The following is a 13,702-nucleotide window of genomic DNA, read 5'->3' on the forward strand; positions in this document are numbered from 1 at the left end:
GCTGCGGCCACAGAGGAGAGACAGGCCTAGAGCCAGGACACTCAAATTGTTGGATTGTTGCTTCATTCCTTCCATGGGACTGGAGATGGAGACAGCAGCCCGACTTTCTTTTGTTTTTACTGTCACCCCCTCCACTCTCTCCTCACCCCTCAGCCCCGGTAATGAGCTCTGCAAAACTAGCCATCTTTCCCCTCATCAGACTCCCCCCACTCAGCTCCTGACCATACTCCCATACCTCCCAGCAAGAACACCTAGGGTTCTCCCTTACCTGGCACTCTGCCCGGACACCAAAGCTTAGACCTCCACTTCTCTTCTCAAACTCTGGCATAGGGAGGGGTGGGATGGGATGGTATAGGACCATGAGAGTGTCTCAGTGGAGGGAGCCATACCACTGGGTCCCGTATATCAAAAATGGCTCTTCCGACAGAAAATGGAACTAGAGCTCTGGCACTGTGGACCTCCCCTTCCCCCCCCCCCCCCGCCGCACTGCCCCCCCTTCCCCGCAATCTCACTGGCCCTGGCCCTGAGCACATGTCTCAGAAGGGGAGGAGGTATTCCCACACAACCCAGACTGCTCACTGGTCCCTGACCAGCAGGTTGCTAGAGTTGGCACCAATGTCAAGGCTTCATTCTTCAGTTTAATTTAATTAAAGGCTTCAGGCTTCATTAAAGTTAGTTAAGTATATCATTGTATGGGAAATGAGTCCATGTACTCCAATATCAAACCTGCATATATAGCTGAGGTTGGTGAAAAAATAAGGTATTCCTTTCCTAGCAGATGCAAAAGTAAGGGGTTCCCTGAGTATTCTCTAGTCTTTGCAGTGCCCTTTGGCAATGAGTCAGGCTGAGTTAAACCTGTACTCCTCTCTGTCCTTGCAGAAGTCTCCATTGTACCCAAACCTGAGAGTCCTATTGGGCTCCTTCCTAGCACCATTAGCCCCTCAGGGAGCCTGCATTTCTTCCCTGGATGTCCTCACTGCCTCCTGCCTGGCCTTTCAGGACTCCTGCTCTGGTCTCCTTCCACACATGGCCACAGGATAACCTGAAAACAAATTTAGTCATATGCTGGTCTCTCTCCTTGGAGCATGCCAAGCATTTCCAGAACTTCCACCACCACCACTGCCACCACCAAAACAGCCAGTTCTTCCACCTTTGCACCCCAGAACTGTTTTAACTTTGTGACATATCTTTTATCATGCTGTTACCTTAATCCAACCAGCAGACTCATGTTTTTCAGGTTAGTGTCTACATTCTATTCATGTGTTGACTCTTGAAGCTACAAGTGCAATATCTGGCTCCCAGAGGTACTCAAAAAACGTTTGTTTCACTCATCCGCTTTTTCCTCCCCACATGGTCTTCACATGCCTGACTCCAGCTGTGTGGTAGCACTCATTTGTGCTGCTTGTACCCATGGGTTAGATATGAATATTAAATAGGCTTCTGTCAAGCCCAGCAATGCTTTGAAGGAAGAAAAAACATTACAGTCACTTCTTTCTCTACTTACATTGATGTTGAAGAAAATTACTAGAATATTTCCCCCCCTAAATTCTCTTAGACTCCTCCCAGAAGGGCAGGTTTTCTAATGCGAATGACAAAAAATTTGCAGTCTCACTCATTTCCATTCTGACCACAGGGTTTCCACCTGAACCTGAGAGGAGGAGAGGTCAGAAAAAGCAGCTCCCTTGCCTCCTGTCTGCCCAACTGCAGTGATTGCTCCAGACCACAAGGGGGCGCTCTGCAGAAAAAAAATCACTTGTGGGAGGCGGTCCCCTATTGGGCCTCACCATTTTCCTCTTAGCACTTTGCTTCATGTAAGGTGGGGAGGTCTGGGCATGAGAATCTGCCAAATAGCCCTGATTCTGCCATGACTTGTGCTGGTCATCACCTGTGTGGTGTTTCTGGCCAAAGCATCAGTCTGTGTATTCATCCGATGTCCTAGCTGGGGTGGCTGCCACTGCAACACAGAAATTTACCTCTAGTTTAATCTTCTATGGTGAATCGTTGGGCTTAAACTTTTGAAAAGCTAAGAGCCCCAGTAAAATCAGGCTCAAGTATAACTGATAAATATATCAGTTCTTTGAGGTAAATATGTAAAGAGGATGATGAGGGCAGTATAAGTATGTGTGTGGGTGGGGGTGGCTTGACAAAAGAACCCCAATTGCTAGGGATGTAAATTATTCTCAGAATGTTAAGTTATGATAATGATTTAAAATGGATGTGAACAGAGAAATTTAGTTACTTTAGAGAGCCCTTCTCTCTGGGCAGCAGGCCCTGCTTGAAACCGTCTCAGTACACAGGCAGAGTGGCGGTCTGAGGGGAGTCAGCCAGCCAGCAGATGTGACAGGGAGGTCAGGCTAGTGTTCAGGCCCGTCTGGTACCTGGGTCAAGGTGGCAGGGAGCGTGGAGATGGCACCTCAGATGGGCAGAGCCCATCCCCCCCCCCCAACCCATCAATGACCTGTGTCCTAGGTGGGCGGCTCTAGCTGTCTCCTCATGGCCTGGTTTCCTATGTGGGTACCCTCTGGGAGAGGATGTGCTCACTCAGTCCTCTACAGCCTTGGCAGTCCTGGTGCTTCCTGTCAATGAGCCAGATGGCGTTCTGGCTCCAGACTGCAGGGTGGGTGATAAATGAGTCAGCAGGACCCCACAAATTAGGGGCCTCTGCCTGTGATGGCCGCCTTCTTCCAGGCCTTTCTATGGGGTTATGGGGTGGTTCAGATTCAGAGCATGGATTTTCATCTTGGGCCTGCTAGATACCAGCTGTGGGACCCTGGACAAACCACTCATCTATGACCCAGCTCCTTGTTCTTAAAATGGGGTGACATGTGTATGGACTTGCTAAGGAAATTAAAGGAGTCCGTGTCTGAGAGCCTGGACAAAAGAGGTGAGGACCCTGGAAATGCGTGGCACCAAAAGTCATTAGGATGAGCCTCAGCACAGTGCTCTCCCGGTCCCCCTCTAAGCGGCCTGGTGCTTTTCCCCACACGCCGTTCCTCTACTCCGTACCTCCAGCCCTGGAAAGCTTCCAGAACCAAACCTCATTTCCCCCATCGCAGCTATTCCCAGTGCGAACCACAATTTGAGTTCCCGCCTGGTGCGGGACAGCGAATTTCAGGGCCCGGGCGCGGCCGGATGCGGTGGTGCGGAAGCAACAAGAGCGCAGACACTCCGCTCCGCCCCGCGAAGACGGGGAGGGGAGGAGGGTGATGTCACCTGGCCCATGCGCCCCCTGGCGGGAGCTCGGCCCCCACCCAGGTCTCCACATCTGACCCCTGGCCAGGGAGACCAAAAGTGTCATCAGGACGGCTGCACTGCTTTTTAAATCTAAGTGACCTTGAACCAGGCACTTTCCATCTCGGAGCCACTCATCTGTAAAGCAGGGGTAGTAACACTTGCCCTGCTTAGCTCTCCTGGTTGTGAAACTGCTGAGATACTGAATAACAACCATTACTTTCACCTGTCAATGCTCCTGGTCTTAATCATGTGTTCTCTCCAATGATCTCCCAATACTCTATGAGATGCCAACTATTGCTATGCCCATTTTACTCCAGAAAACCGAGGGTGGAAGGGTTAATGATGGAAAAATATTCTGTAAAATGCAAAGCACTAGGTAATTATGTCTGTCCCTCTCTGTCTCTCTCAATCTCTGTTTCTCTCTGGCACCCACACACAGAGATGGGAGAGTTCCCAGACAGTGAAGGGGATGGAAAGACACAAGGCTTTATGTGATCCTGTGCTACTGTAATGCATGCTTGGTGCAGCTTCCTCCCCTGCCTCCAAAACATTCCACAGAATCATCTTCTCTTTTCACATCTCCAGGGATCCCAAGCATCCTAGAATTCTGAATTCCCATGTTATCCTTTCCAGGTGAAACCAGCAAAGTCCTTCCTGACATCTAACCTCAGTTCCTGCCTTATCCCCTTCCCTCCTCCCCCAATAGCCCTACCAGTTCCTTATCTGGATGCAGGTGGGCCAGGCAGGCACTGGACCCAGTAAATGACCCAGAAATCCAGTCATTTGAGACCTGAATGTTGAGGAGCGACTTGACTTGTGCCTGGGGCTGGACAGGTTGCAGGCAGAACAGTTAAGTAGGTCAGGGTTGTCTGTGGTGCCACCTGCCCCCTGCACCTTTCCCTGCCTATAATCTGCTCTGGGCTGAACCGATTTGGGGTTAAGTTTTACTTTTTTCGTCAAAGGGAGCCTGGAACACTGAACAACACCCAAGGCAAAAAGGGACACCTGGCGGGCATGATGGCAGGTAGAGGACAGACATTTTGGGGCTGGACTGACAATGGCAGGTAGGGACTGAGTCATACCCCTTAGGTCACTGATACTACACCCTTGGAGAGTCAAGACACAGTCATATGTGTATAAATAGAGCAAGTTACCGAAGATGCCTGGTGTACAATTCCAGAATGGCATAGGTCACAATTTTTGGCTTCACCACACTTCCTAAGTGACTTTGTTCTTGCCCATGAATTCAGCTATCAGCCTCTGCCTCCTGGACAGCTCTCCTTTGTGTCCCACAATGTGCCTAAAACAAATTTCCTGAACCCTCCAACCTAGAGTGGTATTTATTCTTCCCCCCTCAGCTGCCACATTCTGTCATGCTATCTCAGAAGAGGTATACACCACATCTCTTCCCCACTCCTGTCTGATCTCTCTACCTTCAGCCTCTCCCTTCTTCAAGCTATGGCCCATGGAGTCTCTAAGTGTTTTTTGTTTCTGTTTTTTTTGTTGGAACAACACAATTATCTGTCTTGGCTTAACAGATATAACATATTTAGATCTTTACCCAACTACTAGGTATATATTTTTCTCAAGCATGCATGGAACATTTATAAATATTAGCTACATTATAGATTACATAAGAAGTCTCAAATACAAAAGAGCCAGTATTATACACACCACATTGTATGTCTACAACACAATTAAAGGATAATATTTTTAAAATTTGAGAATTCCCAGTTCGAGCAGCAGCAGGAGGCCTCTGCCCAGGCTGTCTATGTTCCCCCCATGGCCATCTTTAATAGCCTTCAGTGGCTTCTCTCACCCTAAGGTCAGAACTTCTTAGCATGGCATTTGTGGCCCTCTGTGACCTGACTCCTGCCTGCAGGGGCACTTTCAGCTCCTCTTGACTCCCTCAGGGGTTCCTGGGCTATGGTCCCGCTGTCAGGGCTATGCCTTGCCATGCTTTTCTCTCTCCTGGGAGTAAACCTGAGCCTTGACCTGGCTAGCCATAGCCCTATGCCTGCCCCCTTCCCTAGGCTGAACTTAGGAGTCTCTGATCTTATCCCATGCTGCTGTGATTCACACTTGGCCTGCTGTAGCCCACAGTGACTGAGGACTCCCTGTCCTTCCGCATCTCCAGGCGAGGCTCACAGTAGGAGCTTAGTGAACCGTCAGGGAGTGGGAGAAGTCATTTTGGAAAACTTCCAGAAGAGAAGGTGTAATTTCTGTGCTGGTGCAAGATTTGAGATTTATCCATTAGGAAACCCCTGAGTCGCCTCTGGTCCTGACATGATCCATAGGAGATCCTGCTCTTCTTTGGACTTGGGTCCTGAGAGGAAAGACAGCATTCTTACTCCATTTCTGGAGCAGGGAGCAAGGGAGTTAGTGAAGCAAAGGCTCTGAGCTGACCAACCCTGCAGTAGTCCCTGAAGCCTTTCTTTTCCAGTCCATGGAATGTGCAGACCTGCTTTTACCTCTTTGCAGGACTGTGAGATGTTGTGAATACTCCTTTTGAACTGAGAGCAGATTTTTCATTAGCTAGGCCTCTTCTACCCCAAGGGAGAGCGTGTGTTGAGGGATGATGCTCCTAGTTTGAGATTTCAGTCAGGAACAGAGAATCCTGGGGGTTTCCTGGCAGTAGCACCATGCCCCTTCCCACACTCATTAACATCTCCCAGCCACAGGCTTCTCACAGACCATAATGAAGGATAGTAGATGGGTAAGGAGAGATGAAATTGGGGTGCTGGTGGCAGGGGTGATGAGGTCTGGAATGTGGAGCAAGGAAAGCAAGGGTCCTTTCTTTGGAATTCAACACATGAACAAAGAAAATATGAATGAAGGAATACTGGGTGCAAAACTGGTGAGGGAGGATTTAGGGTGTTGGTGAGGGAACCCCTCCCAAGCATTTCAGGGGTGGACAGAGTAGGCCAGGAAGGAAGGTGATGGACATCTACAGGGTGACAGAGCAGAGAGTCGCCATTCTCTTCTGGAGAAGCTGTGGGTCCCTCTAGCTTCAAAGAGAAGGCCTTGAAAAGGCAAGAACTGCTCGCCAGCTCGAGGGCATGCAAAGTGGCAGAGCCTGGCGAGGCAAGGCATCCTGCAGCTCGCTGAGCATCAGGCGCCACAGCTTGAGAACAACTTGGTTCTGACTGCCTTAAGTGGGCGCTCTCTGGCCAGCATCTCCGTGAGGCCTTCGAGAGGCCTGCCATCCTCAGAGGTCCCTGGAAACCCTCTCCTCCTCAAGTCTAGCTAGGCAGCTGCGGAAGGAGCGGGAAGGGGGAAAAGAAACGAAACCAGCCTGAGAAACACCTCGATGTGCTTATGAAGGGAGGTTCCATGTCTCAGCGATCCACACACGTGAGCGGCTGCCGAGACTGGGAGGGTCCCTTCTGCAGCGATCCCATCCCCCATCTCGGCTCCCTCAAGTCTGCGCCTGCAGAGCAGGGTGCTTGTGTGATTGATGGGGGAGAGGAGCGGTCAGCCAATCATTCCCTTTTTGCTCCATCCCACCTCCGAGAAAGCGCCAGGCTAACTGGGCCTCGCGGGTACGTTAGAAGGCTCTACCCGCGTCTTCCTGAAGTACAGGAGGTTGGGTAGCCTACTCTCTTGCAGGTGACTCGCGGAGAATTGTCGCGGGCGGGGCCGCCAGAGACACCGCCTAGGCTGCAGCGAGCGGGGCGGAGCCTCGAGAGAAGGAGGCGGGGCGGGGGCGGGACCGCCAATTCGGTTCTGGAAACTGCTGGAAGTAATTGCAGTACTGCTTCTGTTGCTCCTTCCGCCACAAAGAGTCCCTCCGGCAGCTCAAGCGGGCGCTACGCCTTGTGGTGAAACACTGTACTTTCTCCCGTCCCATTACTCCCCAAAATCTGCGAGGGCCAGGATCCGGGAGCTGCCTGAAGGTGGGCCTGGAGTTCCGTACCATCCACAGAGAAAACTCTTTCCCCTTATAGGAATGTAGGAACGTGTAGGGCAGATTCTAGGAGGAAAGTCAAGCCTTGGAATGGAGGTCGGAGTGATTGGCCACCTCTACTTGCCCTTTTTTAAGTCTCTCTCGAGACTGGGACTCTTCGGGAGAGGCGCCTGCCCTACAGAATTTTAGGGAGGTTAGTGGGATTCTAGCCCCTGGATCCACCGTTTATATAATCTAAGTACTCTCAATTTCTAGTTGTGGTGGGATTATGCTCGGGAAGTGCGAAGGGTGGGGCTGCGGAAACCAGCAAATGCGTGTGCTCTTTGGATACAGAGACTGAGGCCGGCTACTCCCGCTCTTCACCGCCGCCTCCTTTATTTGGGCAATGACGTCAAGGTGGGCGGGCGACGGCAGGTGTGGGGCTGACAGGCATCTCCTTTAAGGCGGAGGGATCCGTGGGCGGAGAGCTGGGCTGTGCTTCGCCTTATATAGAGCGACTGGGGGGCACGTATCCCCTCTCTTCAGTCACCTGCGGGCACGCTTGCTTCTGTGCGCGAGCCGGCCGCAGTCCCTGCCCATCTTTCTCTGTGGTACTTGTAGCTCTTCATCTTTAAGGTAAGGCTGCAGTCTCATCGTTCAGGGTCTTTTATCTTAAGGGCTCTTTCGAGTTGCCTTCGTTCCTCCTTTCCTTCCCAAAGCCCGGATTTTGTTGTATTGGGTGGCTTTAGGGATAACATTTCTTAGTGGTTGGTGGGAGGGGGCTCTTGAATGTAGTTTTATTTCTGTGTTCAAACGGCAAGGTTCCCCCAGGCAGCGACTAGCTTTGGCTGGGGTCGGCCACAGAGTGGGCTTGGGTAGGGGGCAACTGCACGTGGTAGCCGCGCGGTCCCGGGACGCTGCCATTTTTGCCCCTCCATTTCCGGACGCGGCTACAGGGCGCTGGAGGGTCCACAAGGGCTGTGGGTGTGCGCGTTCTGTGTGACTCAGCACAGCCTGGTGCTGGCCTGGTTTTGCCACCTTTCCTGTTAGATGCGTTTCTCAAGTGCGTGAGGGTCCGCGCGAGGAACGTTCTAGACCTTTACTGGCCTAAGGTTCTTCCAGTTCTTTTCTGCAGTCCCAGGGGAGGAGGAGGAGGGAGGGGGGCGGATTCTGCTCTGGAAGATGCAAGGGCTCTTCTCCCTCCCGCCCTTCCCCGAGAGCTGAGATTGTTCTAGAAGCTTCTGGAGCCCGGCGCCCCGCCCTGGTGCCCGAATGCCGGAGCGCAGGGAGCCTGCGCGGCTGCTTCCCCTCCACGCGTGGCCCCGGCCGACGCATGTCCGGCAGTGACGAGGGTCTGCCTGTCGGGTTACGGCCACCATCTTAGTTGTGTGGTTTGGCCCTATATTTTAGTCACGTGTGCTGAGGGGTCATGATTGAGCTCTTTTTCGGTTCTTTGTCTTGATAGTACACCCCCACCCCGGCGGGTATCCCACCTATCTCTCGGGTCACCCTCTCCTGTCTGGTGAGGCAGTAGTCCCACATTTCCTTGAGGTAGGAGATACCTAATGGGGAAGCAGTTATTAGATCATTGCCGTTTAACATAATACTTGTGACCTTGGAGGCCATCCCCCCGCCTCCCCCCACACCTAATACTAAAAACGGGATAATAGAACTGGTGATTTCTAAATTTAAATGTGCATGTGGATTACCTGGGATTCTTATTCGAGATACCTGGGTTGGGGCCAGTATTCTACATTTCTAACAGGCTACCAAGTGATGCCTGGGCTGCTAGTCCATGGATCATTTAATAGTAGTTTGACCTCCAAAAAAACCTGGCTTTCTATTTTGTTGAAGAATGCGTCCGTCCCACCCTTCCTGCATTTTGTTTCCGACTAAGGGCACAAACAAAAATCTTTGTGTTCCATTGTGATTGGGATGAACTTCAGGAGTCAAATTAAGAGCCATCATGTTCCTTTGTAATTACTGAAATTATTGACAATTCTTCAGATGCCTGAGGAAGTGCACCATGGAGAGGAGGAGGTGGAGACTTTTGCCTTCCAGGCAGAAATTGCCCAACTCATGTCTCTCATCATCAATACCTTCTATTCCAACAAGGAAATTTTCCTTCGGGAATTGATCAGCAATGCTTCTGATGTGAGTGTTCTGGTTTGTTTGTTTTTTTCTTTAAAGCATTCCATCCAGATAAGTGATTATGGGATGGTTTGGTATTTCGAGGGGTGTACTACTGAAGGAGATAGATGTGTTATTTTTGTCTATGTGGATAGATGGGATATCGTAACTGGTTTTTAAACTTCAAGTTAAGGAGTAGTCAGAATTGAGAGTATTCGAGAGTAAAAAAAAAGTTTCCTTTTACATGAAGAAGTGGGTTTTAAGAAAGCAGAATTGTAAGATTGCAATTTCTATTTCCAGGCCTTGGACAAGATACGCTATGAGAGCCTGACCGACCCTTCCAAGTTGGACAGTGGTAAAGAGCTGAAAATTGACATCATCCCCAACCCCCAGGAACGCACCCTGACTCTAGTGGACACAGGCATTGGCATGACCAAAGCTGATCTCATAAATAATCTGGGAACAATTGCCAAGTCTGGTACTAAAGCATTTATGGAGGCTCTTCAGGTATGTGGTATTTATCCATGGCACACACACAAAACATGTTTTCGGTTATTTTTTTTCACAATTTGTGTTTGACTTCTTAAAACTTTTTGCCAGGCTGGTGCAGACATCTCCATGATTGGACAATTTGGTGTTGGGTTTTATTCTGCTTACCTGGTGGCAGAGAAAGTAGTTGTAATCACAAAGCACAATGATGATGAGCAGTATGCCTGGGAGTCTTCTGCTGGAGGTTCCTTCACTGTACGAGCTGACCATGGTAAGTTGGCTTTCCTGTAAAGGTGTCTGGATTAGAATTTTGGGGAAACCTAGAATAGACATCTTGAGTGTTCTACATGTAAAACAGTTATCCTTCACTGCAGTTACATGTTTAGTTTTATTTTCTCATACTCTTGTGATTGATTTTTTTCTAGGTGAGCCCATTGGCCGAGGTACTAAAGTGATCCTCCACCTTAAGGAAGACCAGACAGAGTATTTAGAGGAGAGGCGGGTCAAAGAAGTAGTGAAGAAGCACTCACAGTTCATAGGTTATCCCATCACTCTTTATGTGAGTATGGACTGGAAACTTACATGCATGTCCACTGCTCTAGAGAATTAATTGCATGGTCTCAGGTGTTCTGTACTCTGAAAGTATTGTTTTTGGTACTTCCAGTTGGAGAAGGAACGAGAGAAAGAAATCAGTGATGACGAAGCAGAGGAAGAGAAAGGTGAGAAAGAAGAGGAAGATAAAGATGATGAAGAGAAGCCTAAGATAGAAGATGTGGGCTCAGATGAGGAGGATGATAGTGCTAAGGATAAGAAAAAGAAAACAAAGAAGATTAAGGAGAAGTATATCGATCAGGAAGAACTGAACAAGACCAAGCCCATTTGGACCAGAAACCCTGATGACATCACCCAGGAGGAATATGGAGAGTTCTACAAGAGCCTGACCAATGACTGGGAAGACCACTTGGCAGTCAAGGTGAGAACTTGCATGCTGTTTATTAGCATAAAATGTGTTATGCTAAATGCTGGCTCAATAGGAGCAGGTAGAAGGGTGTTGCTGTTATAGACAAATTGAACTTGTCCAGCTGGTTAGTAGCTAGAAACTATGAATGCCATGGAGCCACATAAGTTTACTTAACTGGTGACACTTCCACCGGATGGAAAAATGGCATCCTTCCAGTGACCTCACTTTGTCTCCATAGCAGTCTTACACATCCTGGGTCTGACTTTTTTCGTTAACTCAAGGATTATACAGAACTTGTACCATTCTAGATTCATTTGAGACATTAGGGCTTAATTTTTTCAACAAGTCCCCTGTAGAGTACTCTATCTGTAGTGCTTAGGGAAGGAAGATCTTGGTTCTAAACAGTCTGATAATTTGGTGTTGGAACTAAAAGTAATTCTTTACCTTGAAATGTATTATTGGCTTAACTTGGAATTTCTTTCAGCACTTCTCTGTAGAAGGTCAGTTGGAATTCAGGGCATTGTTATTCATCCCCCGTCGGGCTCCTTTTGACCTTTTTGAGAACAAGAAGAAGAAGAACAACATCAAACTTTATGTCCGCCGTGTGTTCATCATGGACAGTTGTGATGAGTTGATACCAGAGTATCTCAGTGAGTATCTTAGCCAAATGTAGTTAGTTGGGTAAAGTCCTGTTGAAGCCTTTAGCATTCTCAAGGAGATTAAGGTTTTTAAATCTCAGGTAATTAAGGATGGTTTGCAATAGCAAGTGAAGATTCAGTGAGAAAATGTGTTACGCTAAATCTAGATGACCCCATCTCCTTTTTTTTTAAACTGAGTTTCCTTCCCTGTTTGCAGATTTTATCCGTGGTGTGGTTGACTCTGAGGACTTGCCCCTGAACATCTCCCGAGAAATGCTCCAGCAGAGCAAAATCTTGAAGGTCATTCGTAAAAACATTGTTAAGAAGTGCCTTGAGCTCTTCTCTGAGCTGGCAGAAGACAAGGAGAACTATAAGAAATTCTATGAGGCATTCTCTAAAAATCTAAAGGTAAGAAAGAAGCAGGGGCTTACTTTTTTAATTATGGAATTTTTTGCATTCACAAAGAAGAGCAAGAGAGTATTTCCAAGTAAGATATTTTTTTCTGCTTTCCACCCTTAAAGCTTGGAATCCATGAGGACTCTACTAATCGGCGACGCCTTTCTGAGCTGCTGCGCTATCACACCTCCCAGTCTGGAGATGAAATGACTTCTCTTTCAGAATATGTCTCTCGCATGAAGGAGACCCAGAAGTCCATCTATTACATCACTGGTGTGTTGGACCCTGGGTCTGATCAAAGACTCCTTAGAGGTGTAGGGAAGAGGTGCAGCGGGGGGATGCGGAGGCGGGGCATTCAGGGGTGCCTGGGGAACTGGTGGTGCGAGGTGTTCTCATTTCTGAGTCACGTTTAATAACCCTACAGGTGAGAGCAAAGAGCAGGTTGCCAACTCTGCTTTTGTGGAGCGCGTGCGGAAGCGGGGTTTTGAGGTAGTATATATGACAGAGCCTATTGATGAGTACTGCGTGCAGCAGCTCAAGGAGTTTGATGGCAAGAGCTTGGTCTCAGTTACCAAGGAGGGCCTGGAACTACCTGAGGATGAAGAGGAGAAAAAGAAAATGGAAGAGAGCAAGGCCAAGTTTGAGAACCTGTGCAAACTCATGAAAGAAATCTTGGATAAGAAGGTTGAGAAGGTAAGCAATTTTGGGACTAGGATCTATTTTGTAATAAATGCCCTCAGGGCTGTTACCCTCAGAATCTTGTGGCACTATTAGTGATTTAAACAATCTAATTTATTTAGAGCCATCTTAACTTTTTGCTCTCTTAACCAGGCAGATTTAAGGTTGTCATTTCTCTAAAGTTTGGCAAAGATTAGATGTTGCTTCTGAGTTTTTTCTGAGTGGAACTTAAAATACCATGTTTTGCTTTGCAAGTGGTAACTTGGTTTAATATAAACCTAAGATTTTTTGATTGTCCATAGGTAACAATCTCCAATAGGCTTGTGTCTTCACCCTGCTGCATTGTGACAAGCACCTACGGCTGGACAGCCAACATGGAGCGGATCATGAAAGCCCAGGCACTTCGGGACAACTCTACGATGGGCTACATGATGGCCAAAAAGCACCTGGAGATCAACCCAGACCACCCTATTGTGGAGACTCTGCGGCAGAAGGCAGAGGCAGACAAGAATGATAAGGCTGTCAAGGACCTTGTGGTGCTGCTGTTTGAAACTGCGCTGCTCTCTTCTGGCTTCTCACTTGAGGATCCCCAGACCCACTCCAACCGCATTTATCGCATGATCAAACTAGGTCTAGGTGAGCACCCATTTACCCAGGTGTGGCAAGGAGTTGGGGAACTGGTCTCATGGGCACAGAATGGATTTACTGCTTTTTGAATCAAATCTCGTGTGACTTTCTTTTTCCATTTTTAGGCATTGATGAAGATGAAGTAACAGCAGAAGAACCCAGTGCTGCTGTTCCTGATGAGATCCCCCCCCTTGAGGGTGATGAGGATGCCTCTCGCATGGAAGAAGTAGATTAGATTAGTTTTTACTTGCAGGTCTTAATGCCCTTTGTATAGTGTCTCTATTTCTTCCCCAGCAGCCTTGAGTGGCCCTGGCCCACGTGGTTTCCTCTACTGATGTCTAGTGTTTTTTTCTGTCCTGTCTTTCTGCCTAAGGCAGGATACAAGGGCCTCAAGCCTTCCCTTCCCACATTTGACATCGGGTTAGGATGTTGTGTGTTGTGGGGTTTTTTTTTTGTTTTGTTTGTTCTGAAATTAAAGTATGCAAAATAAAGAAGATGCCGTTTTATACAGTTTTGTGCTCCCTTGTAAAGTGGGTAGAATTCTGCCTTTGAGTTTCCTTAGCTTTTCTATCCCAAGTTTTAACCTGACGTCCCAAGGTACAGGTTAATAGTACATGTATATACATCGAAAGCTTTAGGGTCACTGGGGACCATGTGTAGTAT

The 13,702-nt window shown here is 48.4% G+C and overlaps 1 protein-coding gene across 1 annotated transcript; it reads left to right on the forward strand.

The window, feature by feature from the left end:
- Nucleotides 1-7,581: 7,581 nt before the first annotated feature.
- On the forward strand, nt 7,582-13,549 carry HSP90AB1 (heat shock protein 90 alpha family class B member 1). The gene is made up of 12 exons (XM_011354743.1): nt 7,582-7,756; nt 9,128-9,274; nt 9,551-9,757; nt 9,851-10,010; nt 10,165-10,298; nt 10,404-10,712; nt 11,185-11,350; nt 11,556-11,746; nt 11,860-12,007; nt 12,159-12,427; nt 12,715-13,048; nt 13,165-13,549. The coding sequence occupies exons 2-12, from the start codon at nt 9,128-9,130 to the stop codon at nt 13,272-13,274; spliced, it is 2,175 nt and encodes a 724-aa protein (XP_011353045.1). The 5' UTR covers nt 7,582-7,756; the 3' UTR covers nt 13,275-13,549.
- Nucleotides 13,550-13,702: the final 153 nt, after the last annotated feature.

The sequence above is a fragment of the Pteropus vampyrus genome, unplaced genomic scaffold (genome assembly GCF_000151845.1).
Source record: "Pteropus vampyrus isolate Shadow unplaced genomic scaffold, Pvam_2.0 Scaffold18, whole genome shotgun sequence".
Lineage (NCBI taxonomy): Eukaryota > Metazoa > Chordata > Mammalia > Chiroptera > Pteropodidae > Pteropus > Pteropus vampyrus.